This window comes from Notolabrus celidotus, chromosome 12, assembly GCF_009762535.1.
Source record: "Notolabrus celidotus isolate fNotCel1 chromosome 12, fNotCel1.pri, whole genome shotgun sequence".
Classification (NCBI taxonomy): domain Eukaryota; kingdom Metazoa; phylum Chordata; class Actinopteri; order Labriformes; family Labridae; genus Notolabrus; species Notolabrus celidotus.
Window position 1 is genome coordinate 28,816,206 of NC_048283.1, and position 27,410 is coordinate 28,843,615.

A 27,410-nucleotide genomic window follows, 5' to 3' on the forward strand; every position below is an offset into this window, starting at 1 on the left:
ACGTGTTTTTTAGCCTTTGCTTGCTCTGCAAGTATCACACTGTTGTTGTTTGTCATCATAACAGAATCACTTTGCTGAAACCAGTTGATTTCTGGGGATAATGCATAATGATATAGAGTTTCTGCTTTCACCATATTCACATGGTGGCCTTTTGCTTTCATGTTTCACTTTTACACTGTTGTACTGCTGAACTCCAGATTGTCAGTCGTACAAATCTAGGTCTATCTCAAATCCTGATCATTTTCTGTTTTTTGATCCACAACTGATGATTGGAAGTAAACACCTTGAGGGGCATCTAGCCATATTTCAATTTAATTATCTTTTAAGTCGCAAAGCAGTTGTCTAGATACATGTATGCTCCGCTCCCGTCATACAAGCTCTGCACCCCTGAAAATGTCCTGACTTTATCCAAGAGAGCAGCAGGTGTGAACGCAAACTGCACAATTTTTCACCCCACCTTTATCCAGTCTTTTTCTTGCCACCTCCAAGGTAATATGTCTGCAGGAAATTTGGGTTGAGAATTCCCCGCAAGTTAGTGAGCGGAGTCATTAGAGCTCAGAAGGTGTCAGTATTTTTTCTGCTGTCGTGTTTGTCTTGCAGAAACATCCTGAAATATGTTGTAGTGATAACAACTTAGAAATAGTCACTTTTACAGAACACGGCTTTACAGTGTCACCCCATCTCACCTGAACCAAACAAGGTATTTCAAGTCCCAATAGCATGTCTCTGTTACATAGTGGTTTAGCTCTGTTGCCTCACAGCAAGGAGGTTACTGGTTCGATTACCCTGGCTGGCCAGGGGCCTTTCTGTATGGAGGTTGCATGTTCTCCTCCAGGTTCTCCAAGGACACATTCATCAGGTTAATTGGTGACTCTAAATTGTAGGTGTGAGTGTGTGTGAATGTCTCTGGTAGCCCCCTCTGCAAACCCGAATGGGACAAGTGGTATAGATAATGGATGGAAGGGAGACCTGTAGGTTCCTGAAAAAAACAGACCCTAACAGTCCTGAAATGATCTACAAGATGTCAGGAGATCATGTGTGAAAGAGGCTTATTGTCAGACACCCAGAGTTTATATGACTTACAACCTAGAAGCAACTAGTATGAAATTCTAACAGCATTTAAGTTTCCCACCCTGAGCATGACTTTAGAGGAAAACGACTGGTGTGGGGCAGGTGTTGAAATAACTCTAAATCTAAATAGCTGTGATGAGCCACTTGAAACATTCATTTTTAAGAATGTCGTATGATAGTATCATAAATCAGCCTCTTCAGTGGAGATCTTTGCGTTGAAAATGAGCATTCAGGAATTTTTCCCTGCCATACATGCGCCCCATGCTTTGCTCATGTGAGGCATGTTGATTGCTTGCATGTGATCCCACAGTGCTGTAAAGTTCATGTGTGCTCAAAGGGTTTGTGGCATTGTCTGAGAAAAAAGCGAGGTGAAGAGTGGAGGAGCAGACACTGTGTTTGTATGTGTGTGTGTGTGTGTGTGTACCTGCACAGTCCACACATGGCTGCAGTCCTCGCAGCCTGTTTACATTAGTGTCTTCATTTGTTGAGGAAGATTTAGAGACCGGTCTGTCTATTCCTGGAAGTCAGAGTCCCTCCATCGTCACTTTTAATGATCTTCACATGGGGCAGGCCAATGCGGGTTACAGTAACATACCAGCTTACAGTAATGTGAGGGCGGACTATTTCTCATAAATACTCCCCTGGCTGTGGTCCTGGCCTGTTCTGGTCATGGCTGTTTTGGTGAGTGATCCCAAACTGCCAAAGAGCATGAGTTTAATATGGCGCGCTCTGTTTTTCAGACGTCAGCTCATAAATCACTGGATGAACTGATGAATCTGTGGCATCCAGCGAATGCTTTAAGAGTGGGGGAAGTATTGGCTTTGAATTACCATGTGTGACATAAATAAAGCTCTAAATATTTAATGTTGGACTAAGACTAGAGAGGTTAAATTTCTTTCTAAGCCTTACGAGTGGGAAAGTTGTTTCTTCCTCTGTGGGAACGTCGCAGGCTTGAGTTACTGGCTGCCGCATAAATTCAACACTTGTGGTAAATGTTAGTTCATACGGTAAATAGGTCAAAGATTAATGTCAAACCAAGTGGTTTTGAGTTCTGCATTGAATTACAAGCTGTGATAAAACCCTCTGGCGCTGTACAAGTAAAACAGGCAGGTCTGGTTAATATTTACAAAAAGGTTTTATTAGGCTGACTGAAATGCGTGAGATGGGAATACTGTTAGTTTTTGAATTCCCAGACGGCCTGTTAAGAGTGCAGTATAAGACCAGGAAGTGGAGCGGGGGGATGAAGGTGGTGCAGGGGAGTTCTAGATAAGCAGTGGAGGTAAATTATTTCTATGAACATAAAGGAATTTATGTTATACTGTGTCTGCGCTCAGAGATAAACAACCTGTATCCATTTTACTATCAGGAGCTACTAAATGTCTGACTGATTATAGTTATGACTCCATAACGTAGCTGTCTAGCTCAGCTTTTCAGTCGGTGCCAGGATCTTCCTTCAGTAAGAATTGATTGACACTTCAAAGGCACTTTATTTTTATGATTTATATGATTATGAAATAGTCACTCTAACACTGATATCTCTTCATGACCTACTTATTACATTGAGATTAGTGACTAGATTGGTTACTTCTGAATTCTGGTGCCTGAGTTTTCGTTGGAAAAGCCAAGTCAGTGTTCAGCACTTACCTGGAAATGGCTACGTCTAGACTTCCACTTTCATTTTTATCTTCAGATGATTTTCATTTTACAAAATGTTTGTACTCAAGTGATACTGAAGCAGGGTTAGCAAAAAGATATACACTACCAGTTAAAAGTTTTAACACCTTCTCATTAAATGGTCTTTATTTATGTATTTTTTGACATTGTAGATTAATACTGAAGACATCCAAACTATGAAATATTATGGTTCTGCCATAATTTGGATTCCAACAGTAGTCAAATAGGGCTATCCATTGTGTACTAACCCTACCTCTGAACAACACAACTGATGGTCTCAAACACATTAAGAAGGAAAGTCATTCTACAAATGAACTCTTGACAAGGCTCATGTTAATTAGAAACCATTCCAGGAGACCACTTCATGAAGCAGACTGAGAGAATACCAAGAGTGTGCAAAGCTGTCATGAAGGAAAAAGGGGGCTACTTTACAGAATCTAAAATATAAAACATTGTCTAGTTTGTTTAACACTTTTTTGTTCATTAGATAATTCCATATATGTTCTTTCGTAGTTTTGATGTCTTTGGTATTAATCTAAACTAATTTAAATAAATACAAACCATTGAATGAGAAGGTGTTTCCAAACTTTTGACTGGTACTGTGTGTTCTCTATTAAGTAAGAGTATTGTCTGAGAAGGAGAAGCTCTAAAAAACAGGGCTTTGCTCTGTAAAAGAGCAGTCTGACTATGGACAGTATTTTATTCTTATGCCAGTGTGTGAATGCTTTACTGCTCTTTGGGGACAAATGAATTAAGCCGTGTGGATGTTTCCGGACATTTATTGAAACACATCGTCTGAGACCCACATCACCACACCCTGGCTGTGACGGATAACGTTTAACAGGTACTTCGGATCACCTTTTGTCAGCTAAGTGCCATTTTTACATTACTGTTAATAATTTTATGTTGCTAAAAAGTAGCATTATTATTAGTAGTATTAAAAAGAAGACTCTGTATTCCATTAAAGGTGACATATTCCGCTCTTTTTCATCAAAATACATAGGTCTAAGAGGTCTCCAAAACATGTCTTTAAAGTTTATGCTCAAAAAAATACTTTGAAATCAGATTTTGGCATGCCTGAAAAACCCTCTTCTTCAGCCCTGCTCAGAACACTCTGTTTTCTCTCTGACCACGCCCCCTCAGGAAGTGGATGTGGCCTCGGCTGTCCAGCACGTTGATCTAATGTTTACATGTTGGCTGAATAGACACATTGCTTACAGACCGCGTTACTTCAACCCTCTGAAACTGATCCAGAATCTGTTCCTGACGGAGAGGCACCTGCAGCAGGACCTTTCTGAAGGATTGGTCACAGATTTAGTGTTTCTTGTTGTTTTATTTATCAGTATGTCGACGTGTGTCTTGGTACACAGCTACAAACATGTAGCTATGTAGCTATGCTAACTAGCGCTAGCACTTTTCCATGATAAATAAAAATCATCCACTAGATCTTCAAATCTGCAGACGTGGGGAGTAAAACCGACCTTTGTGTTTATTAAGACAGCCTACAACTAGCATGCCTCCCTCCTAAGCTCCTTGTTAGCACACATGTGTGCAGGGAATGAAAAACGGAGGAGGGGTTGAGTTGTATTTTATACAGTCTATGGGCTGAACAAGGTCCGAGCTCTGACTCCGTTACAGACCGGATATTGTTGTTACGTAACAAAAACACGGAAGTCTGAAACGGCTCGTTTCACACACATTTACAGAAAGGTGGAGAAATCAGAACAGGGGCAGAATGGATTTTTTTCATTCTCGGGGGGTTTGTAGACATGCCAGGGACACATATTTCAGGTAGAGAACCATTAAAAAGTCAATTTTGCATGATATGTCACCTTTAATTTGCTTCCACAACAAATGCACGCTTAGCTGCATCTTTATAACGTTGGGTGATAATTCTCACAGGAAATGCATTCTTCATCCCCAAAAACCACTACAGATTTAGTTGAAAGGGTTCACCAGAATCAACACAACATAAAACATAAAAACCTCTCACAGTGTCTTTTATTTAAATCAACAACATAATTTCTGCTTCCTGTTTGGTCGTACAGAAGAGTCTTTTTGCGTCACTTGAATTCCCGTTGGACAAAAAAAGGCAAGCCCACACACTTACACCACGCCATAAAAGGCATAAGTACATGTCATAAATAAATACATGTGTGTATAAATAGCTGTTTAGAATATAATAAATCTGTGCAGTTAAAACTACTCCGACCATACCAAATTTTTTAAGCTTTGTCATAAACCTTCTCAGGATGTCCTGACTCCTAAACATTGCTGTGGACACAAACTGCTCCAGTGATAAGGAACAAACAGCTTTACAGGTTGTCTTTTGCATTGGCCATCAAGCTTCTGCAGTAAGAAAGAGCAGTGGAAAATGTAATGTACTGTCTATGTTTACCATGCTCAAACAGTATACACCCTCATGTAAACTCCTATGAGTGTACTGTGCATCCACCCATGCATGTGGGACTGTTTGTTTTTAGATGCATGCGTGTTTGTGTGTTTGTCTTTGTGAGCTCTGTAAACTATTTACAGCATTGGCAGTGTCTATCCATTGTTGATAGCAATGGAAAATATGTCTCATTGTGGTTGTTCTTCAGTGGAAATTCAATTCAGCACCTTTCCACTGAGAGAGAGAAAAAAACCCTCCTGCAGAGGCGTCTCATCACACACATGTGCTTTGGGGTCCAGAGGCATGCAGACCTCTGGTAACGAGATTTACTTGCAAAAACGTATTCCTCCCTCCAGTGGTTTAGCTGTGAGGAGGAGTGGGTGATCTGTTTAGAGGTATGTCAAGTGCTATAGTGGGCTGTTAAATTATTGCTCTGACCTTTATCATTTCAACCACATGTTCTCCGTTTTGTTCCAGCTTTTTGTCTTTGTATCTACCCCTCTCTCTGCAGCTCGGTCTGCCAGACTGCTGGTGAGAAGTTACTCTGTTTAGTTTACTGAATTTTCCGACCTCCAGGCGCTTTCTGACAGACTCTCATACTTGTGTCCCTCTGTTCCTCCTTACCTCACTACTTGGCCTCTGTGCTGGAGGCGTGAGGACGCAGCATTGAGCTGTCAGGAATCACAGAGTACACCATGTAACATGGACACATGATTCCCTCTTACCTCACTGTCCTCTGCTCTTCTCTCTCTGCTGTCTCTCTACATTTTCACAATTTTAACCCTATTTTTCTCTTGTTTCTCTTTATTTTTCTTTTCTGCTTGTCTCCTAAAGCTACTATGAGTATTCATGCCTTTATAAGACTTACAAAAGCAAACAGTTCTTCAGAGGCTAGATTAACAATTACTTTGTTGTAGTTTTTAGTGCCTGTAACCTGCTGCCACAGAGAAGGTGTCAGACGAGGCGATTTACAGCACACCCAAAAGAAACAGCCTTCTTTGCTGGCACAAAGAGGTGAAAGGTACAGCTTTGTTCGAGGGGGGTGCAAAACTCAACACAAACCAAAAGTTCCTCTCTGGAGCTTTAAGATGCACATTTCCTAAATGGGAACACAATTGTTGAATATTTTAATTCATTATAAAAAGCACAATATTGATTTGATGTAATCATATACTTTCATGGAGATGCTGCAGAAGTTTGCTGAAACGCTTACAGCACCGAACGTCAAAGCAAAGCTGTTTTTTTTTCAAGTGTGGCATGAATGAAACACACGACTAAATCTTGATTAGAACAACTGCGTAGTCGAAAAGCTGCATGATGATTAAGAATATCAAACTATGAAACTGCCATCTGTGAGCACTGGCTACAGTCCAGTGTGGTATGTGTGAAAGCATGCACAGATTTGCACAAAACCTCAACTATATTGACTTCCTGTTCTTGCTAAGGGGTACTACAAATATCATCTTTGTTTAATGTTATTCTAAATCTACAAACATCTTTCCATATACAGCCAAAGGGGCATAAAGCAAGTACTACAAGCATGCTACTCTTAAGAAAATAGTGGGAGCTTGTCCAGTGTAATCCATGTCGTGCAATGGACAAACCTATAAGAAGCCTTTAAATGCGAGGCAGTTAGCTTGTATATCCATTAATTTTCTCAGGCCAGGATCGTGACAGTCTGTCCTCGGTGGTGCCGTAGAAAGTGCTGTTATGTTCTTACTCGGACACCGTGTTCCCAGAGCGGCCCCAGTCCTGCTAGTGTGGGAACACTGATTTTGATCACTGGATTGCCAGATCTTGCTGGATTTACTGTACTTGGACTGGATGTCCTGTAGCTCACTGAGCTCTATGGTATGGCAAGATCCCCACACCCTGTCTGGGTTTCATAATCTCCCTTATTGGTGCGTCTATATCTCTGTGTCTCCAACTGTATGTCAGTGTTTATCTTTCTGTGTCACACGTTTTCCATCTGTCATTCACACCAAACTTTAAGTTGAGTTAAAAAAAAATCCTCTCCGTCTGAGTTGAGGAGGAGTACTGTGCGGAGTGTCGTGAGTCAGTTTAGTTCATCAGATGAATACTCATTCACACATAAAGAAGTAAGACTCCTAAAATAGTGCATGGTGTCAGACAAGCAGTGAGGTTGTGTTGGCACTAATAATGTTAGCAAATGGGTTGTTAGTGCTCCGCACCAGCATCCGTGTCCAGTCACAGAAGTCTTACAAAAAATGTGCTGCTTTTTCTTTATAATGCAGACTTTGGATCACTTTTCTAGCTTCCACACAATTACAACAACTTTAAGTCTTCAGTATTAGATCATAAATATGTGATCCTGTCTGGGTTGAGGCAACCTATTTGTAGATGGAACAGGAAAGTACTAAGATACGTGCAGCTCAGAATCAGATAAGATAAGATAAGAGATAAGATATACTTTAGTAATATGTATGTGTAATAGTATGTAAAATGTACTATATATTCTTGCCTCCTTTAAAACAATTATATTACTTACTCTATATGGACTGAATATTAGGTTCAAATTATAAATGAATCTGCAGATTATTTTCAGAATTAGTAACAATTAGAGTCAAAAAATGTTTTTAAAAAGGGTGGAGAAAGCTCATCACAATGTTCCTTTACCCAAAATAATATCTTCAAAGTGCTGCTTTTATCCACAACCTAAAGGCTCCTCATTTGATGCCATAAATGACACATAAAATCAGCAAGTATCACTTAAATTACTAACCCCGAACAAGCAAATATTTGGCATGAAAAATGACATTGTTTATCACAAAGAATTGGAATTTATTTTCTTACATTATAAATACTATCCAGTGATCTTTTGAGCTCGTTCTAACCCTGATGTTAATGTCATCATCATTAGAAAAAGAAATGTACATGTATATTTAAATACTGTATCTTCTACCTGCAGACACATACATTATTGAGTTGGAATAGTAGTTGAGTCTTTTCTTTATTTTCTCTGTTTTAAGAAAGATGCAAAGCAGTTTACATTTCTCTCAGAATCCTTTCCCATTTACTTTTTTACTCTTAAACGTATTCCTGGAACCTGCTCAGCCACAGAGTCCCTGAAGGGATCATTAACATTTGCTGTAATGATGGTGATGCTGATCAATCTCAACCTCATCTCCCCTTTCCTCACCTCTCTCTCTGTGTCTGTCTCCTTCTCTCTCCCTCTCTTTGCGTGACTCTGCCTCATTGAGTCCATGAGTTTTCAAAGCTATGATACCTCTTTAACTCAGTTTTATGAATGCTGCCTGTATCAAATGTAGAGTTACTGAAGAGTAACTTCAGTGATGAGCTCACCTTGTGTGCCGCCTTCACATCAGACTGTAGAAATCATGTGAGCTGTTTTTAAATAAATCTGGTGTGAAACAAGTAACAAGGAAGGTGTGATGCTGTAATGAGACAGACAGCAGACTGCCTCTCTTTGCAACTAAGCACTATAAAGTACAAGCTGCTCAAAAGACTGTAAAAAATCATAATGCTTCAAGTTATAAATGTTGCATACTCTCTCATAATGCTGGTTCACCTTAGAATCTAAAAGCCTGTTAGGTTGGCTGATTTTTTAAATACGGAAAGTTTTACAACTTATTCCCAAGCTTCCACATATCCTGCTCCTTTTACAAAAAACATGTTCGCTCTCTTTTTCTTTAATGAGAACTTCAGGAAGATACATTGGATATTTTGCATAGAAGAGCCAGAATGGGAAACGACCCCTGGGCCTCAATTACACAATAACACTTGACTATAATCCTCCTATGAAGATATTAACATGTTGGACAGTTGCTAATTCAGCTTTAAGAGTGTATTTAATGGCATTGTAAATAAGCATTAAAAAGGAATCGTGTTTTCGATTCATCTGACCAACATAAGTTTGACAACTAATTTTTTTACTTCCATTTTGGTCTCCACCAACCCCCGGGAAAAGTACCTTTCTCTTTAACTGTTAAATGCTTCACAATCCTTATCTGCAGGTGGGTGCTAACATTTTCTACCTGCTGTTTGTTCCTGGAGTTGTATTATGTTATATTTATATTAGGCATTTGTTTTTAAAACATTTTGTATAAAATAGCAACCTGCAGCAGATGTAAATCCCACCAGTAGAAGTGCATTTAAAAATGACTTGATGGCCCTTTAACTGAAAAAGGTAGCCTAAAGCAACTACAGTGTTTTAGCTGAGAGTTGCTGCAGAGTTGGGTAATGGTTTACTTTTGGTTTGTCTATAATTGATAGTATTACATGTAATCATGACTCACTGTTTATGTCATGTACAAATGGTAATTTATAATGACCAGGATGGAACCTTAAAAGGTTCCTCCACTATAGCAACCCACTCACCATACATTATCCTGCTTGTTGCATGGTTTCTTACTGAATAAGTCTATCATGAAAATGATTTTATTGATTTAAAACAGATTTTTAAAACCGACAGCCTGAGCTGCCTCCATAGCAATAGCCTGCTGTTGTCCATATCAGATGGACTTCTTCCTGTGGATTGATTTGACCACAGTTAGTCCTCCAGAGTCTGTGATTAGAGCAGTGTCCCTAGCAATGTCAGCTCTTCATAGCAACAGTCTGGGATCCGGGAATAGTAAACTGTTGCTCTACATCACCGGCCAAACAGAATCAAGTAATAAATGAAGATAACGTTTATAACAGCTTTAAAGATTGAAATAAATTAATCAACGGGTGATCTCAAGTTTCTAATCATTCACTTTATATGTTCTAAAACATTTAATAGTTGAGTAAAATACTTCTCCATGATAAATACTAAACGTATCCATTACAGCTGCAGAGAGGAAGACAACAGAGAGGGGAAAATAAACTAGAAACACCCTGAACTTATATATCGGGCCCTAATCCATCATTCCTCTTTTCACTCTGCTGAAGCATGGCATACCTCATCTGCCTTCTTACTCAGTGTTGGATATACTCGGGGTCAAAGGTCAGATTTTTCCACTGTAAACGGAAAAGCAGAGTGGAATGCTGTTGATGCCCAAACTGCTGGCCTAGATTTGTGGAAACATCTGTGAGGGTGCGCACAAGTATGTGCATTTAAAGTAAAGTTGCAGGAGGATCAGTTTGTTTATTGTGTGTGTTTAATGTCTGTATGTTTGTCTTTGCATGCAAGCAGGGATACGTACTATGCATGTAAAGTACATAATGTGAGAGTGTGAGGTGATGTTTGTGTATGTATGCTCCTCATTGTTCGCTTATGTGGTTTGCAGGCCGTACTGTGCCAGACTAAAGGTGATACTGTGCTATGTTCTTGCTTTGTCTTCCTGCAGCTTTTAAATGAAGCCTTAAGTAAAATACAAACACACACAGAGACAGAATTAGCAACTAGTCATATTTTTATGTGAAGGGTGTATTTGTGTGTGTGCAATTTGTTCTGTGTATGCCTCTTAGATTGTTTATATCTGTGTGAGTATTTGCAGCTGATGTGGACGTAAATATTGCGCTCCAACAGGATGCTTTATTAAGCTTGTGCATCCATGTGTGCATATTTTATTCATGTGTGCCTGTTGGCCTCATTATTCTTAACATCAAATTTGATCTCTGAGCACAGATATTTGTGCACACACACTCACACACACACACACACACACACACACACACACACACACACACACACACACACACACACACACACACACACACACACACACACACACACACACACACACACACACACTTGCATGTTATCTGATGCTCTTTGTGGAAGAGGTAAAGAGAGCATGCATGCAGTACAGTAAGCCTTTGTCAGCATAACTTGCCCCTGCTGTCTTTCTCTTACTTAAGCAGACACACACACACACACACACACACACACACACACACACACACACACACACATGCAAACATGTACACATGTATTATTGAGTGACTGAAGGGATTTGCAGTTTTCAGGGATGTGAAATACAAATTGTTTGGCTGCTGGAGAATAAATGTAACCAGGAGAAGAGACAGGCAGGTTGTGGTCAAGTCTGGAACATGTCATGTGTCAGAGCCATATTTATCCCCTGCTGCTAAATGGAAACATGCCTCGACCTGCTACTGCCACACACACACACACACACACACACACACACACGTTAACAGGCATACACATGGCCTGTTGAATAATTAGGTAGGCTGCAGTGATGAATTGTAGTTTTAGTCCAGTTTAAATAAATACAAATTTAAAGTTGGCACAACAGAGAGCCACCAGGGAACAGATCAACGTCTCACAGCTCACACACAAGGACCTTTTTGGTTATGTGAAATTTGTCCCATAATTAAGATTATCCAAGAGGGACTTATTCTGTGGCCGATTTTTAGAAGAAGTATTCCACTTATACAGATTGTAGGACATAAAATTTCTGTTTAAAATGGTCCTGTTACATGCTAAATTAATTTGCATGCCTCCAGTAAAAATAGGTCAGTGTGACAGCAACCGCCGAGCCATCTGCAGCTAACATCAAACAGCTACTCTGTGGTAGAAAACTACATGTGATGATAGCCCTGAGCCAATTAAAAGCATCAGTGTGTACGTATGAAATCCAAAATGAAATCCAGCTGGAGTGATTATGCATTAAAACCGACAGTAAACACATAACATATTACTTCTAACAGGCATCCGAAAGTGAGCTCAGAATAGTTTGCTGCTACATAAGATGAGCACTGAGAAATCATAGGAAAGACACGCTGTGGTAAACTGTGAGTAAAATTTAAGGGCTATCCCTTTATAGCCATAGTTTCAATTTACAATCAAGAAGACCCCACTCTTATTTTGTCTGTCAAATTTGCACTTTTTTACATATTCTGTGTGATACACAGAAAATGCATGACAAACAGCAGGTTAGGCTGCAAACTTACAACATGTAGAAGTCTAGCGCTGTAAAAACAAGTAAAGGTGATGATGGAACCAGAGGAATACTGAATAGAGAAGTTATTGTTTGCAAGTCTGTGTCTCCAGTGCTCTTCTATGGTGGACATAGGATGTCAGGAGGCTCTGTTGCATGAGCTACCACTAGATTTCCATGAGCTCAACATATGTTGGTCATGATTCCACCAGAATTCAAACATTTTTAGCAATAGCTGAACTATCAGCAAACATCTTCTCTTCCCTCTTGCCTCTGGTCTAAAAAAATAAAGTCAATGGACTTCAGAAACCAATGGGTGTCATCATTGAGACTACATCCATGTTTTATACAGTCTATGGTTAAAGGTTTAAAACCAGTAGAATCTATTGTATGATACAAATCTGTCCCTCAGCTCTCTGTCTGGTGCTTTGCATGCTACAAACCTAGCTGCTGTTAATTTTAACACTACTAGCTGGCTAAAATGTCTCATCCAGTTAAATGTGTTTGTATACAAAATGTGTAAATTGACTAAAGCACTGAGAAAGTATGTGTACTCAAAAACAACGCTGCCCATTGTTTCTGTTTGGAAAAAGAGATTTAGACTTTAATGTGAAGAACTGACATTGCACCGCTGTTAGGAAAGTCTGAGCAAGTACAGTCCAAATTATCAACCAATCATTAAAGCAGTGCAGGCAGATTGTTAGTCTCAGTAGATCTGATTGTGCACTAGGTGTTGCAATACTAGTCCACTTTTTATGACACATAAACAATAAATTCTTTATAGAGCATATTAAATCATTAACTTTAGTTAATGGCAGTAAACCACAAGCCTTCGATGTAAGAAAAAGCTTGTATTTTATTATCTTCTTGGTCCTTTCTGCTTTAAACATGACTAAATTAATGGCTTCATAAAAGACTGGTCATGAAGACCACCCAGACTCCATGGATGATGCACCTTTAATGGTCCATCCCTCACTCTCCGTCCCAGAAGGCGGGCGGTGTAAGATTAGAAGCCACAACTTTCACCCTGCTAATAGAGCAGGATCCCCTTACTCCTGCAGCTAATGGGAACCCCTGATAGTGTTTGCTCTCTCCTCTGTCTCTGTCTCTGTGTTTTAGATAGTTGGAGTATCAAATGTGTGTGCTGGTGCATTTATCTTCCCCTGGCTGATACGGACTCTGCACAACACTATAGATTTTAAAACGTCTTTTAATCAACAGAAACAACTTAATCAGACAGAATGTATTTAGGGGTGCTCTAGTGTACCTATATGTGTCTCAGTACAGTTGAGAACACATGTGTCTGAGTTTGAGTCTCCATGTGTTTCACAAACGGAGCAATGTGTAGCTGCCTGTAGGCATTTCATCTGGCCAAAGCTGAACAGAGCTGCTGGACTCATGTAGGTCATGGAGACTGCATCTCCTGCTCTCTCTCTCTCTCTCTCTCTCTCTCTCTCTCTCTCTCTCTCTCTCTCTCTCTCTCTCTCTCTCTCTCTCTCTCTCAGGGAAAGTAGGACAGCTCAGATTTCTGAAGCTGCTGCTGTGAAAGTCAGGAAAGACAGAAAGACGAACAAGCAGGAGGAGAGCAGTAGAGAAAGAGGCACTCAAAGAGCGCCTAAAACAGCCAGGATTTGAAGTCTTCATTATTCTCAAAGTTATTAAATTAGTCCGGCTGAACCTAAAGAGAAGTTTTCTGTCATCCTTTTTTTCTCTCCCTGTTTTGTTTTGTCTAGTTGCTGAATAATAATAAGGCTTAAAGAATACTTAAGCACTAAAACAGACAGTGAACAGGCACATGGAGGGAGAAAAAAAGTTGGAAATATGGCTTTAGCCTTCAAAGTTTTGGTATCAAAGAACACGTTGGGAAGCTTTAAAGCCTCTTCAGAGGATTGTCAGACAAAGACAGACAAGCAACCGGACTCAAAGGGCTGGCATTGGCATCTGTGTCAGGAGAGAGAGAGAGGCAGAGAGACACTGTGATCTTGGCATCTCCTGAGAAAACTCCCTGTTTGGGGACAGTTTGTACAGAGCTGCGGGACATACTGTGATTCCTCTGAATGGGAAATGACTGTTTGCAGTTGCCTGTGATGCTGGTAGTGCTCTCTTCACAGCCACAGGACACACGGACCTTTAGATGTTTCCATTCATATTGAAGTTTCTTTTTCTCTGTTCCTTTTGACTTTTATTACTTTTAATTTCTGCTATTTTTCAATAACTGCATTATTGTTTTATTAACATGCAAAATTATTTCAATTTATTGCATGTGCAAACAAGTGACCTTCAGTGCGTGCTTTTTTATTTAATAAAAAAAATGAAATGTCTCTCATTCAGACAAAATTCTATTGTGCAAAGTCGCCTATGTTTGCTGTAAGAGTAGAACATTTCCATTATATTTCCAATATCATGCCAGTGATGTCACCCTTTGTTCACCCAATCACATTTCACCGGCCCCTCTCCCTCTGCCCTCCTGCTGTAATTGGACAATGGCTCCAAATCAGCACTGGTCTGAAAGGACATTTGCTGCCTGGGGTTTGCTGGCAATCAGCCCTGGTGCACAATTAAGCATCCGCCCCCACTTTTACTCCTGTTGGTAAAATATTTGGCTTCGTGCGGGGCCTTGCTCAGCAGGTAGTGACAGTAAATAGAGGAGAGACTGTACTTGCATCACTACAACCAAGTCTAGATGGCTTTAAGGAAGTGCACGCTGTTTACAAAAGTAGCTTGAGTAAACATGGATATGTTTTACTTTTCATCTAACTGTTGTTATACTAATTACTATGAGATAAGCACCATCCAATAGATAAGACTCAGAGACAATGGTCCATTAAATGGAGCAAGGCCATTTGATGTAAGACAGTTGTTCTGTCAAAGTCAAAACAAGTAACTGTGAAGCTTTTTTTAAAGCTTTATTTGTCTGAAAGTCTATTGAAATGCTTTAAACTGGATAGTTTGGTTTTCTGAAGTGGGGTTGTATGAGGTACTTGTCAATAGTGATTGTGTTAGCCCCAAGGGATCTCGGTTAGCTCCGCCCCTTTGTTGAGAAAGCAGCTTAACAACCGGGACACCAGCTCCTGCAGACAGGGGGAGCTCTGCCATGTAATGTAGCTATTTCTAAGGAATTCCATCCAGAACATTAATGTGGATGTAAGTGTATGCTCTACTTGTGAATTTTTCAGCACTCTACTTTGCCTTCAGAAAGCCCAATAATTTTTTCTCTACTCTTGAACATGACACATAGTTCCTCTGCCTGCAGCGCACTGATCAGCTGTTTGGGTCTGCAGGTAATGCAATGCAAACCACTATGATAGGGGGATTTGTTTAATTATTGGCCTTTTAATGGAATTCTGTGAATACAAAGATGCTGACTGTAGATTAATAGACAGGTATATGTGCAACAATAGGCATTGGGGGGAATTGAATCACCAACTTGAGCATGACGCTACCTGCAGCAGTTTCCATTAAACTCTAAATAAACATTTGACTCCCTTCTACCTTAGGATCTCTGATATTTGCATGTTTGTGGTCAATATGATGCATATGTCTTTGTTTATAAAAATCTTTCATGGCCTTTCTAGGAGTCTGACCTAAATTTGTGCCACTGGACCTCCTTTGCTAATTAAATTTGACCCCGGCTCAGCTCCAGAATTTTCCAACCTTCAACTTTGTGATCCTGAGTGGGTGTTAGGACTCCATTATCCCTCACAGACAGAGCAGGCTCTGTGGGCTAACTAACTACCCAATATACAGTGTACGGTCTAATGCATGGCTGCACAGGGGCAGAGATGGCAGCCTTCCACTGTACATGACTCTGTATTGTTGGTGTTCACTGGGCGTCTTTCCCGCCTACGTTTCTCTCTATACCATCACTTCCCCTCCTCTACCTCCTCCCTCCATCTGTCCCCTGCCCACCAAATCCCTTTCTGCCTTCTTTTGCTTCACTGAGTCCAGACAGGCCTTTATGTCTTAGGTCTTAATTTGACACGGTAATTGGATGACAAGGGACAGTTCACCGTCCCTTCCTCATGAGTCAGCAGAGTTTTCTTGGCTAGCGCCTCCCACCTCTGCTGACTACAGGCGCTGAGCGGGTATGGCCAATTGTCCGAGGCCCATTCAGGTTCTTTTTGTGTCTCCATCTCATCATCCGGATGCCAGCTTCCAGGGGGCGGCTGAGACCACACACAGCCCCACATTACAGTCAGAGGGGCTTTATAGAGGGCACTTGTTAATGGGAATATGAAGAAGGGGTGGGTCGTGTGAGCTAAATCAGCTTATCAATGGCCACAGTTCTTTTTTGGCAAGACGTAAAGAGGTTTTGTAGGGCAGTGGCGGAGCAGATAAAGCTAAAAGTGGACAGTGAAGGGGTTTGTCTTGGCAAGACTGATGACCTGCTTGAAGCCAAGGCCTTGTAAGTGTTTTACTTGTAGAAGACAAGTAAATCCCTGTGCAATAAATCTGTGAAGCCTGGACACTGCTGTAGTTTTTCAAAAACAGATATCTAAAACTTGAGGTAGAAATGTGAAGATCATGTAGATGTTACACTCTGGACACAACTGGATGTTTCTGTAAAAACACCTTTAAACGGGTTCTGTTGGAGAAACCAGTCTTGTTTGCTTTATAACGTATTGTGTACTTCAGGGATCATTAATATCCTGTTGTCATTGATACATCCAAGAATGCCATGAACTAGTATTTAGTCACATTCATCATCACATTTCCCCAATCTCTTAAAAGCCCTAGTTTCAATACTAACTCTTGGATGTATCCCTGTTTACTGTCTGAGCTTTATACTCTCCTTCACACCATATGTTGGTTACACTGTACTAAAGAGCTGAACCAATTGGATGTTGTGATCTTGGAATGGAAAGGTTCATCTAAGGGCTGTGGTTAAGGTTAGAGTACATGATGAGTGTATACAGCCTGTAGGCTCAACTCAGAGCAAGAAAGTCCCTTGCATGCATGTTAATCAAAAAGAATTCCCCTGTTGCTTCGACAGTCCAGGAAGAGAAGACGTGGGAGTTGTCACAGGGTTGAATTTGCATATGAATGTCTGGCGTGACTGGAAGCTGACACATTTTGATTTTTATGATAAATGTGATGTGGAGTTTTATATTACAGTGTCACTGCCTTTTAACCATCACTTATTACCTCTCCCCTAGGTTGCCTCCCTTTTTAAACAGCTTCAAATTGCCTGCATGTAATGGATCTTAAAGTGTGCGGGGGCTTGTATGCTTGATGGCTAATAGTCTTTTAGGATGGTAATCTCCCACAGTAACTCCTATCTGATGTAATGGCCTGTAATGTGTACGTAATACCAGTAGAACTATTTATAGAGCGGCAGCCAATTCTCAGAGAGATGGATGCGTGTGAGTTGCTGGGCGTGCACACACACGTTTGTGTACACACTTAAGTTTGCACAAAGCACATTCTCACACAGTGCAGTTTACTTTCTCTTTGTGTCATTGAGCCTGTCTAGTTTCTGTCCACCTCTGTCTTTGTGTGTCTCTGACAGGATTGTGTGTGAGTGTGTTCCTATGCCTTAGTGTACACAACATGTACAATATGTGCTCAGTAGTGTGTCTCAAGATGTGTGTGTGGGTGTGCGTATGTAAGCACATCTGGGTGCCTGTGTGTCTGCTTGTGTGTGTATGTGCGCGTGTGTGTGAGTTGCCTGAAGCCCTCAGTCTGTCCCGAGGGGATTACATCACAAGGAAGTTATCAGACCTGAGTCATCGGAGAGGTTGAGAGGCCCTGCTCTGTTCTGCTTCTACATTGAAATGAGGACACAGTTAGAAGTATTAAAAGATAAAGAGATAGAGAGAAATATTTTCTGTCTTTCTTTTTCCTTCCTCTGTTTTTTATTCTGTAATTCTGTCATTTAGTTTCCATCTTCTTATCACACTTTCATCCGTCATTCTGTATCTTTCATTCATTTTTCTGACTTGCTTTTATTTTCTCTTTCATTCTTTCATTTTCTCTTTTTACACTTTGTTTTTTGTATGCTTTCATTTTCAACCCCTTCTCCTACTTCTTTCTTTCTTTCCCTCGTTGTCCCAATCTTTACCCACATGTCTCTGCCTTTAAGAAGAAGATGTGAAAGTAGAGTAGGTCAGTCGAAACGTGTCACTCGGCTGTCATCTCAATCTGCTATCTCATTCCTTCCACTCACGTGGCAGTCTAATGATATTGCCACACTGCAAGATAAGATCTCCACAGCTCCTGCCCAGATTGCTCATGGGACTTGTTTCCAGCATTTGGGAGCGCAGCCTCCGACCAAGAACAAAATTGGTCTGTTAAAACTGCTAGAAACCAAAACCTCAATGAGATAGTGTTTACAGAGTGATAAGGAGCTGATGATTCACTCTTCATTCTGTCCTGATATCCTCCTCCACCACTTGCTTTGTTCATTATGTTCTTATTCTGTTCACTCTCATGCAGAGCTTTTCAGTAAGTTAAACAGATCCTCAAAGAAACCTGCATGCTGTTTTAGTCTACAGCACCTCAGATGTGACTTAACTCTATGTCTGAGCCTTTTCAATCATTTTCATATTTACATATTGTCAGCAGTAAATGCTCGTCACTCACTTACCCTGTGTGTGACCTGGGATACTTCACATGTTTCAGCCTGAGTTCAATCTCTGTGTGAAAAGATCTGACTATCCCTGTTCATATAAGACTATAACCCCATACTAAACCAAATAATTAAACAGGGCTTAGCTTAATGCTGTGCGTCAAATAGGATTTGAGAGTTATGTTTTTGCCCTGGAGATTGAACATAGAAGTCAGTGGGGATTATCTTTTCCATATTTAATTTTTATTTATAATATGGAATAGCCATCTGTATCCCTGCTTCCCTGAGGGTTTACTGTTCACTGTTAGGGTGTAATGTAACTACATGTTCATGCCAAACCTTAGATCCTACCTCTGTTTCACCCAAAGACTCGGTGACTAAGCTTGGTCCCTCACTGGCATCCCATCAGTATCAGTATCAGAATAACCTATGGCTCTTACAGGTTGTTCATTGAAGGCAGGATGTTTACATCTCTATTACTCCTTGTTTGTCACGCATGGAGGAAGAATCATGAGGCGAGGATGTTCTGCCTCTGATCCGGCATCGGAGAGGCACAATGAGGGGAAGATGATAGCAATGTCTAGCATCAGAGCCGACAGCGCAGAACATTACTTTGTTTTACATTTACAGGTGTGAGTGCTGTTACCATTTCACATTTTAAGCTGGACGCCAACAGAAATGTGTTTGTTATGTAGAACTACCCATGACTCTGTGAAGCAGCTAAGATTGAAAAGTGCTGCGGAGACTAAGTGGGCTCGTGTTTGTGACGCGTCTTGCAATAAATCAAAATCAAAGTCCATGTAAGGTTTTCTATTTATCAACAAAAGACTCAAAACAATTTAATACCAAATAAGATCTAAAGTGACGATGGCGATGACGGCCACACAACTGAACAGGTAGATAAAAGGTAAATCACACCCATGAACGCAAAACCGGAAATGAAGTCAACCATTAAAGGAAATAATCATGATTAACAAATAAGACAAGAAAATCAACATTATGGCCCCTACACTCTGTTTGATATTGATCTCGTGAAATAGCATTAAAATGGAATGATGACATGTTACATCTGAGTCGAACTTTTAGGCAAAGGAGACTGACGTCAGAGTCAAGAAACATGACCTGAATTTTAAGTTGTTGCGAAGCGTGGTCTTGCTTCCAACTTTGAATTTTGATGATCCTGTGGACCCTTCACTTTAGGGCTTGACCAGGTCACATAAGGTGTGTTGATTTATGGGCACCAATGGCATATATACCCGTCCTCAGATTCATCCAAACTCTATCAAACAGAAGATCATATCTCCAAACCTTGAACTGAGTCTGAGAGGAAAGGGACTGAGGTCAACGGGTTTAGCAACCTTCATTAATAATTACTCAGCGTGAAAACCTGTAGTGTATTGCAGCATGTGAGATGAGTCTCTTTGGGGCTTTCCCCTCTGGCTGACTAACCGTGACGTAGAGGAGGGTGTGTGTACTGGTCTGGATGAGGAGGGGGGGGGTTGGGTGGGAGAGACAGCTGTGCAGGCTAGATATGTAGTTAACAGTAGGAAGCATTCATACTGCACATTCTGCTGCAGTGTGTCACCAGACAGCCTCCCTCTCTTTCTCTCTGTCTCATTGCCTCCGCTTCCCACTCTTTTTCACCTCACTTCTCACGTCTGTCTGTCTGTCTGTCTGTCTGTCTCCTGTTTCTCCCTATCCCACTCACACACACCCACATACGTGCCTGTGTGCATGTGCAGTCATTTACACACACATATACACACACTTCTCCCTCTCTCTCTCTCCCCTCCCCCAGCCACAGACTTCCCCTCTCCCTCTCCAAAGTTTCCCGCTGTAGTAAATTAAGACATATCTCTTTGGCGGCTACCAGTTTTACCACTATTTCCTCTTTCCTGTTGAGGAACTGTGCATATTCCTGGATTGCACCTCACCCAAACTCATACTAATACACCCACACTCTACATTTTCCTGGAAAAGTCGAGAATTACAGAAAAAGTTGCTTGAAGGACATCGTCAAGCTGTTGTCGCCTGTCCCAGACGGGGTGTGTCAAGGCTTTTGTCTGTCTGATGCCGTATTAAATATCAGAGTTAAAGAGAAGGGGGGGGGGGGGGGGAGTGTGTGCGTGTCTGAGTGCGTGCATGTGTGTGAAATAGTCTCCAGTTTTTTTGTTCTTTAGAGAGAAAGAATGTTGGCACGAAGCTTTAGCCACCAGGGGAGGAGGAGGAGAAGATCGGAGTGCTCAAGTGCTGCTCCAGGTTTGATTCATTTCATTTGCTCTGTAATGAGTCTTGTTACTGCTGCGAGAGGCAGAGAGATCTGACTGGGGAGTTCAAAGTTAAGCCACAGGGGAGGAGGGAGGGAATAAGGGAGGGAGGGAGAGAGGTAGGAAAGGAGGGAAGCAGGAAGAAAGGAGGGAGAGGAAAAGAGAAGCAGAGAAAAGCCAACAAGCCCTCACTTGAAAACTTCTGCACATTTAGGAGGCAAAGACAAACTTTATACTCCTTCCTTTATCCTTCTTCCTCTTCCTGCTCCTCCTCCTCTTCCTCCTCACTGTCCCACACCCTTCTCAAATGATCCTTGCTCTGAAAAGAAACTGAAGCTTGCAAAGAGGTCTAAAAAGTTGCCTGTGTCTGTGCATGACTGTGCGTCTGTGTGTCTACTGGACTGTGTGTGCCTCTCAGTGAGTGTGTGTGTGAGCCTCTGTATGTGTGTGAGCCTGGGTCTGTGTGGGAATGATTACATCAGCCTGCTGCAGCCTTATGATTGGTTGGTGAGCGTGTGGTTTGATTCAGTGTGCCTCGGAGCCCGTGGCTGAGGCTGTAACCCTTTGTGAGGGGGAGAGAGAGAGAGAGAGAGAGAGAGAGAGGGAGAGAGAGAGAGAGAGAGAGAGAGAGAGAGAGAGAGGGAGGGAGGGAGGGAGAGACAGAAAGATAGTTGTCAGACTCAGCCGGCACTGGAAGCACTGTACTGTACCTGCTGCCATCCGATCACTGACTGTCTCTGTGTCTCTGTGAGCTGTGCAGACACCGGCTTCAGGTCACACAGACAGTTTCTTTTTTTAAAGACAGAGAGCGGCGGCCTACATAGACTGAAGGACTTCTCTGCAGGCTATGTGACAGGTAGCACAACTGCAACTGTCAACTGACGGCATTCAAATTTGTCTCTGTCTTTCTGGAGGAGACAGGGCGACAGAGGAGCGAGGTTTCCTGTCTTAGGGACTGTGTGTGAGTGTGTTTGTGTGAGTGTGTGGGAAGCCAGGCTCACTCCAAAAAATGCCTTCGTGTTCCCCGGACTGCTGCCTATTGCGGGCCGTGGAGGTAAGACCGCCGCTCTCTTTTCTGTCTCTTATCTCTCCTCCTGTGTCTCTGCCTCTCTTTGCCTCCTTCTCTCTTTACATTTTAAGACCATTTCTCTTTGAAGTGCTGCTGTGCTCAACCAGAGGCGAGTCACGGACTGTGTAAATACCTTAAAGGCTGGAGACAGTTTGTCTTTCTAAAGATGTGAGCACAGCCGTAAAGAAGAAAAAAAGACTCAAATACGTCAGCAGCTGTGAATGATCCAGGCTTCCTTTTTCGTTTGACCATTTTGGATGGATTGAGCGCCTCAGGCCTGGTTTGTGCAAACTGTGATGCTATGAGCTGCATCTTTGCTAAAGAAGAGAGGACAGAATTTTTCTTTGTCATGCTACGTTATGTGGGAAGTGTGCATACATGACATGTGTAGGCTTAGCAGGCTGGATTCCTGTGTAGGCTAACAAGGCTGGATTCCTCTGCAGGTTCAGAAGGCTGCTGGAGCTCTCGTTCTCTCTCTCTGGGCCATTAGATGTGTATCCTGTGAATGTGACTGCATGGTTTCTTTTAAAGAAAAACAACCTGTCGACACTTAGAGGAAGTGTATTTAGGACTAATGGCTGAAATATGAAGACGGCTATGTGTTGCCTTGTTTTTTGTTGATCTCTGGGGCTTTGAAAGAGAAACTGGATGTGAATGGATGTCTCTTACACATATGCGACTCTAAAGGGGAGTTTAACCTTCTAGGAGCTTAATGCAGTGTTGCCGTATTGCATATTTAATAGTCTGGATGGATCAGCTGTGGCTGAATATGTGCATGAGTACCTGTCTGAATCCATGTTGTCAATAACAACAGGATCTGCGTGAAGATTTCAAAAAGTATCAAAGGTCATTCTGCGATATAAGGTGTGAGCTGAATTATTCCCGGCCTGTTTAAACAAAAGTTTCAGAATAAAGGAGCTTTAAGCAGTGTCACTCCTCGTGTCTCATCTCTGCATACCTTTTATCTATAAGCTATAATTGGAAACACCATGCACATTTCCTCTGAAGCTACATTTAAAGTATGTACTCGTATTCTGTAAGCAGTCCTGCGCTGTGTTGACAAGAGCACATGCTTGTATTCGCGTCTATATTACACCAACAATATATGCTATAAGGAAGGCTTGTCTGTGATTTCTACCACCACAATTGCTACATAGTCTTGAACGTCTGTACTTTTGCATTGTGTGCTGTAATTACGTGCCAGGGTATGGTATAGTGTATGGGTCACTGTATGTTAAATACTGTGCAAGTGTTTGAAAAAACTGCCAGCTTCACCCACCTATTAGTTTGTGTTTTCAACAATGGTTTGTTTTAAATGACTTAATCACCTCCAGGTATCCTGTTGTTGTTTTTATATCCAGGACATTTTCACAGCTGTCTAAATCAAGCATTATATCTATGCACTTCTTATGTTTTGATCCAGAAAATAATAATTTTCTTATTCACCTAGCCACCATGAAATAGTCTGTTGTTGACGTTGAACTCTGTGTTCTTTCTCCTTTCAGATTGTGAAGATTTTCAGTGAAGACGGCATGGGCAAAGTGGTGGAGATCCCAGCTGACATGACAGCCAGAGACCTGTGCCAGCTCCTGGTTTATAAAAGCCATTGTGTGGATGACAACAGTTGGGCACTTGTTGAACATCACCCACTGCTCGGGCTAGGTAAGTGGCAGAACCATGCAGGACGGAAACCCTGCTCATAGACACAAACATGTACACATGAACAAACACATGTACTCAAAGTTTTCCCACACAGACTCTTTGGACATTTGGTTAGGCTAAGACATGCAAAACAATCACTGACACACACAGGTGCATTCACATGTATGCATGCATGCACACAAACTTGGGCAGACAGACAGTTTAGGCGCATATTCTCACGCAGGGATATATTCAAGCATGAGTGCATGTGCATACTATACAACATATGCACGCACAGGGCTATTAATGTTCAGTGATCTAATCATGTACAACATGGTCAGCGTGTGAAAATGCTGCTGTAGCTGTGCACTATTATATAGGCTAGGCAGGGCTATGTAATCATGTGAAAAACCCAGACAGAGACAAAACATGCAGGTTAGCATGCAAGCGAGCACAAAGTGACAAAAATAGACAATGCGCAGCACATGAGATCATACTGGCATAAGCGAGGCTAGAGCAATCCAATGATTTTGAACTCGATGGCATGTTGTATGAGTTGTATGGAGAGAGCTGCAGTGGGAAGTTTCTGCTACAAGCATATTTGAAGAGTGTAAACTGATTAAATTATTTCAGGTGCGTGGTAAATTACAAAATGACTCTGTTGTTGGTTCAGTTAAAGGAGGCTAAGTAAATAATGTATGTCCTATCTTGATGATGTTATAATATTCAAGTAAACATCACATGGAGCTCACCAGTACTCTCAGGCCCCTGGGAAACCAGCAGAAACTCTCTTTGGTCCCAGCTCATAGATTAAACAAAGGCTGTTATTGATAAAGGTCACTGGCCTGAGGCCTTCATCTTAAGACTCTTCTGAGCTTTACTCAGGAACTTAATTTAGTGTTTGTGGTGGGGAGAAAAAGTTTCTGGTTCACGCACAGGATAATGATAGCAGCAGAGAGGATCATATGGTATCTGACATCCTTCGCTGCTATTTTTATCTCTGTCAGGCTCATTTAAGGTCAGCAGATCGCTTAGAATCAGGTCTTTCTTTGACCCAAGATAAAAAGAGATCAGACTGGGTCCGGACAAAGATCCGGGACAGTTCCACCCCGGGTTATTCTGGGTCCTGTGCTACTTTTCAAAATCAACTGGCTTGTGAAAAATGATGTTTTAGTTACTTTGAATATTACAAAAGGAGGTTTATAGGTAGAGCTCTGAGTGGGAGCTAACCGATAAGAAGAAAAGTTGATTATTGAAAATAATAGATCAGGACACATTGAACTGTATTAGAGGAAAAGAAGAGAGGTAACGGAGATAATAAATGAAGAGTTAAAAGGAGTATCTGTCAGGAAAGAGAAGCTCTGACTGAGGAACTAGGGATCCAAAGGTGAAATTGTAACTGCAGAGCCTGATCAAAAATTATGAAAAGCAATGTAAGTACAACATATAACCTACAGTCAGGAGATTTTAACTGGTTGTAAAACTGAAATAAATGATAACGTTTTATTATGGCCTTTATAAATAAATCAGACTGTTAGAAGAAGATTGAGAATTTCTTAGTCACTGAGTTTACAGCTTGCAGATCCAGAGTTCTTGTTTTGTTTTCGTTCTCAAAGTTTCACTATGAGGAGTTTAAAGGTTGAGATTTTTATTTGAACTTCATGTACCGTCCATTGATTAGCCAAAAGATATAGCAAACAGTTTTTTCCACAGGGGTCGCCAGAAACAACACAAAATGAAAGTTTGTCTCAATACTTAATGTTTATATTGTTGTCTGAGCAATTAGCAGAGGTATCCGGTGTAATCTTCATAGATTGAGGAGAAATTTGATCGAGGTGTTTGAGAAAGTGCAGAGAAGGTTTAGTGTCACATTCAATTAAAAAAAGAACAGATTTCCTACAGTTTCAAAGTTCCTGAAAACTGAATGTGGCTACAATGAGACAATAGAAAGTGTTGAGCAGAAAGGAGTGTTCAGAAAGATGCTTCACAGTAGGGTTTAATGTAGGGGTGATTTGAATTTGCTGCTGTATAAAGAAGTGAATGAGCTCTGCTGATTTTGTGTTACACTTGGCAGTATAACATTAAGTTCAGAAAGCCGTGGCCAGCTGAATGTTAGAAAACCCAACCTCCCCCTGAGGAAAGGGTGATTATAAAGCACTTATGGAGACAAGTTGAGCCTGTGCTCTGCGCTCGTGTCTGTACAGTTTAACAGATGTGGGAGAGAAGGGGGGTGTAGTTTAATATAGAGCACTGAGCCTGGTGGTGAAAAAGAGCCGTGCTGAAACACATATGAAAAAGCACTTAATTTGACTTGTTTTATCTGACAACTTGTTTCAGTTTATTTTTATGTTTTGCCAAATTTAGTCTTACAACCACACAGTGTGTTACGCTGTCATGTACGGAAACTTTAATAAGATATATTGTGTTATTTAAAGGACCACTCCCAAACTTCTAACCCAATATTTCACCATCCATCATGATCTGATTACATTTCTCATCAGAGCTGCCAACACCACGCTGCCAAATACAGTTAGGCCGGCTTGTTGTAGATGACATCATTCTTGGCTCGCAGTCGTTCCATTCTATTATAGGCCGTCTCCTATTCTGGCTCACCTGAGCTGCAACTGCACTGAAATAGCTACTTATAGTATTTTATCTTTAGCTGTTATAGTAAATGAGATGTAGTGAGCAGCACAGTGGTTACTATTCAGATTGAAGGGTTAGATATCTGACACAGTAGAACTAGTATCTATCTTACCGTGTGTGTTTTTCTGCCCTTGCAGCTGTGTTTGCATTTGGATTTGAATCGGCGGCAAAATAACACAAAAAGCCTTCCCTATATGGTTTGATTGTCATTAAAACCAAAGTGGAAAAATATAATATACCAAGATCTTTTGAGTTGAATTTCATTCATGATATTTTGTTATTCTTCTAGTTGTATTAGAATCACTGCTTTGGCTTGTTCTGGAGCTCCTTTGGTTGTCTGATTGCCCCACCTATCTGCAAAATGTGGCTGGTTGCTTTGGGAGATATGCACTACCAGTCAAAAGTTTGGAAACACCTTCTCATTTAAGGTTTTGTGTTTATTTTAATTATTTGAAACACTGTAGATTAATACTGAAGACATCAAAACTATGAAAGAACATATATGGAATTATTTAATGAACAAAAACACGTTGAACAAAGCAGAATATGTTTTATATTTTAGATTCTGTAAAGTAGCCCCCTTTTTCCTTCATGACAGCTTTGCAACCTCTTGGTATTCTCTCAGTCTGCTTCATGAAGTGGTCTCCTGGAATGGTTTCTAATTAACATGAGCCTTGTCAAGAGTTCATTTGTAGAATGACTTGCCTTCTTAATGTGTTTGAGACCATCAGTTGTTCAGAGGTAGGGTTAGTACACAATGGATCCATATTATGGCCAAACCATATTATTTCATAGTTTGGGTGTCTTCAGTATTAATCTGCAATGTTGAAAATAATTAAAACAAATGAAAACCATTGAATGAGAAGGTGTGTCCAAACTTTTGACTGGTAGTGTACCTACACTGGTAATGCAGGGATTGAAAATGTGTCCTGTGCACTAGTATTTTTTTGCCTCACTTAAAAAATTGACTTGTTATTTTTCCTCTAACACACTAGCCAAAACGGTAATGAAATATTTCATGGCTTCCTGCAGAAGACATTAGGGAAAAAGAACTGGATTGAGATAAATTATCATATAACAATAACAACAGTGCTGACCTAGAGCCGAGTGTTAAGTTAGCTGTAGTAAGGAGTTACGCTGAAGTTAGTTTAGATACTTTTCAGAAAATAAACTGTGACTTATTTATGTTGGATCACTTCTTTGTAGAGCATTCATG

General features: G+C 40.9%; 1 protein-coding gene across 3 annotated transcripts in view; it reads left to right on the forward strand.

Annotated features, from left to right (window-relative positions):
- grb10b (growth factor receptor-bound protein 10b) overlaps positions 1-27,410 on the forward strand; it is a 71,857-nt gene that overhangs the window by 34,195 nt on the left and 10,252 nt on the right. For all 3 annotated transcript variants that reach the window (XM_034698592.1, XM_034698591.1, XM_034698590.1), the window contains exon 6: positions 23,413-23,569. In XM_034698592.1, coding sequence (XP_034554483.1) covers positions 23,413-23,569 — 157 coding nt within the window. The remainder of the gene's footprint in view (positions 1-23,412; positions 23,570-27,410) is intronic.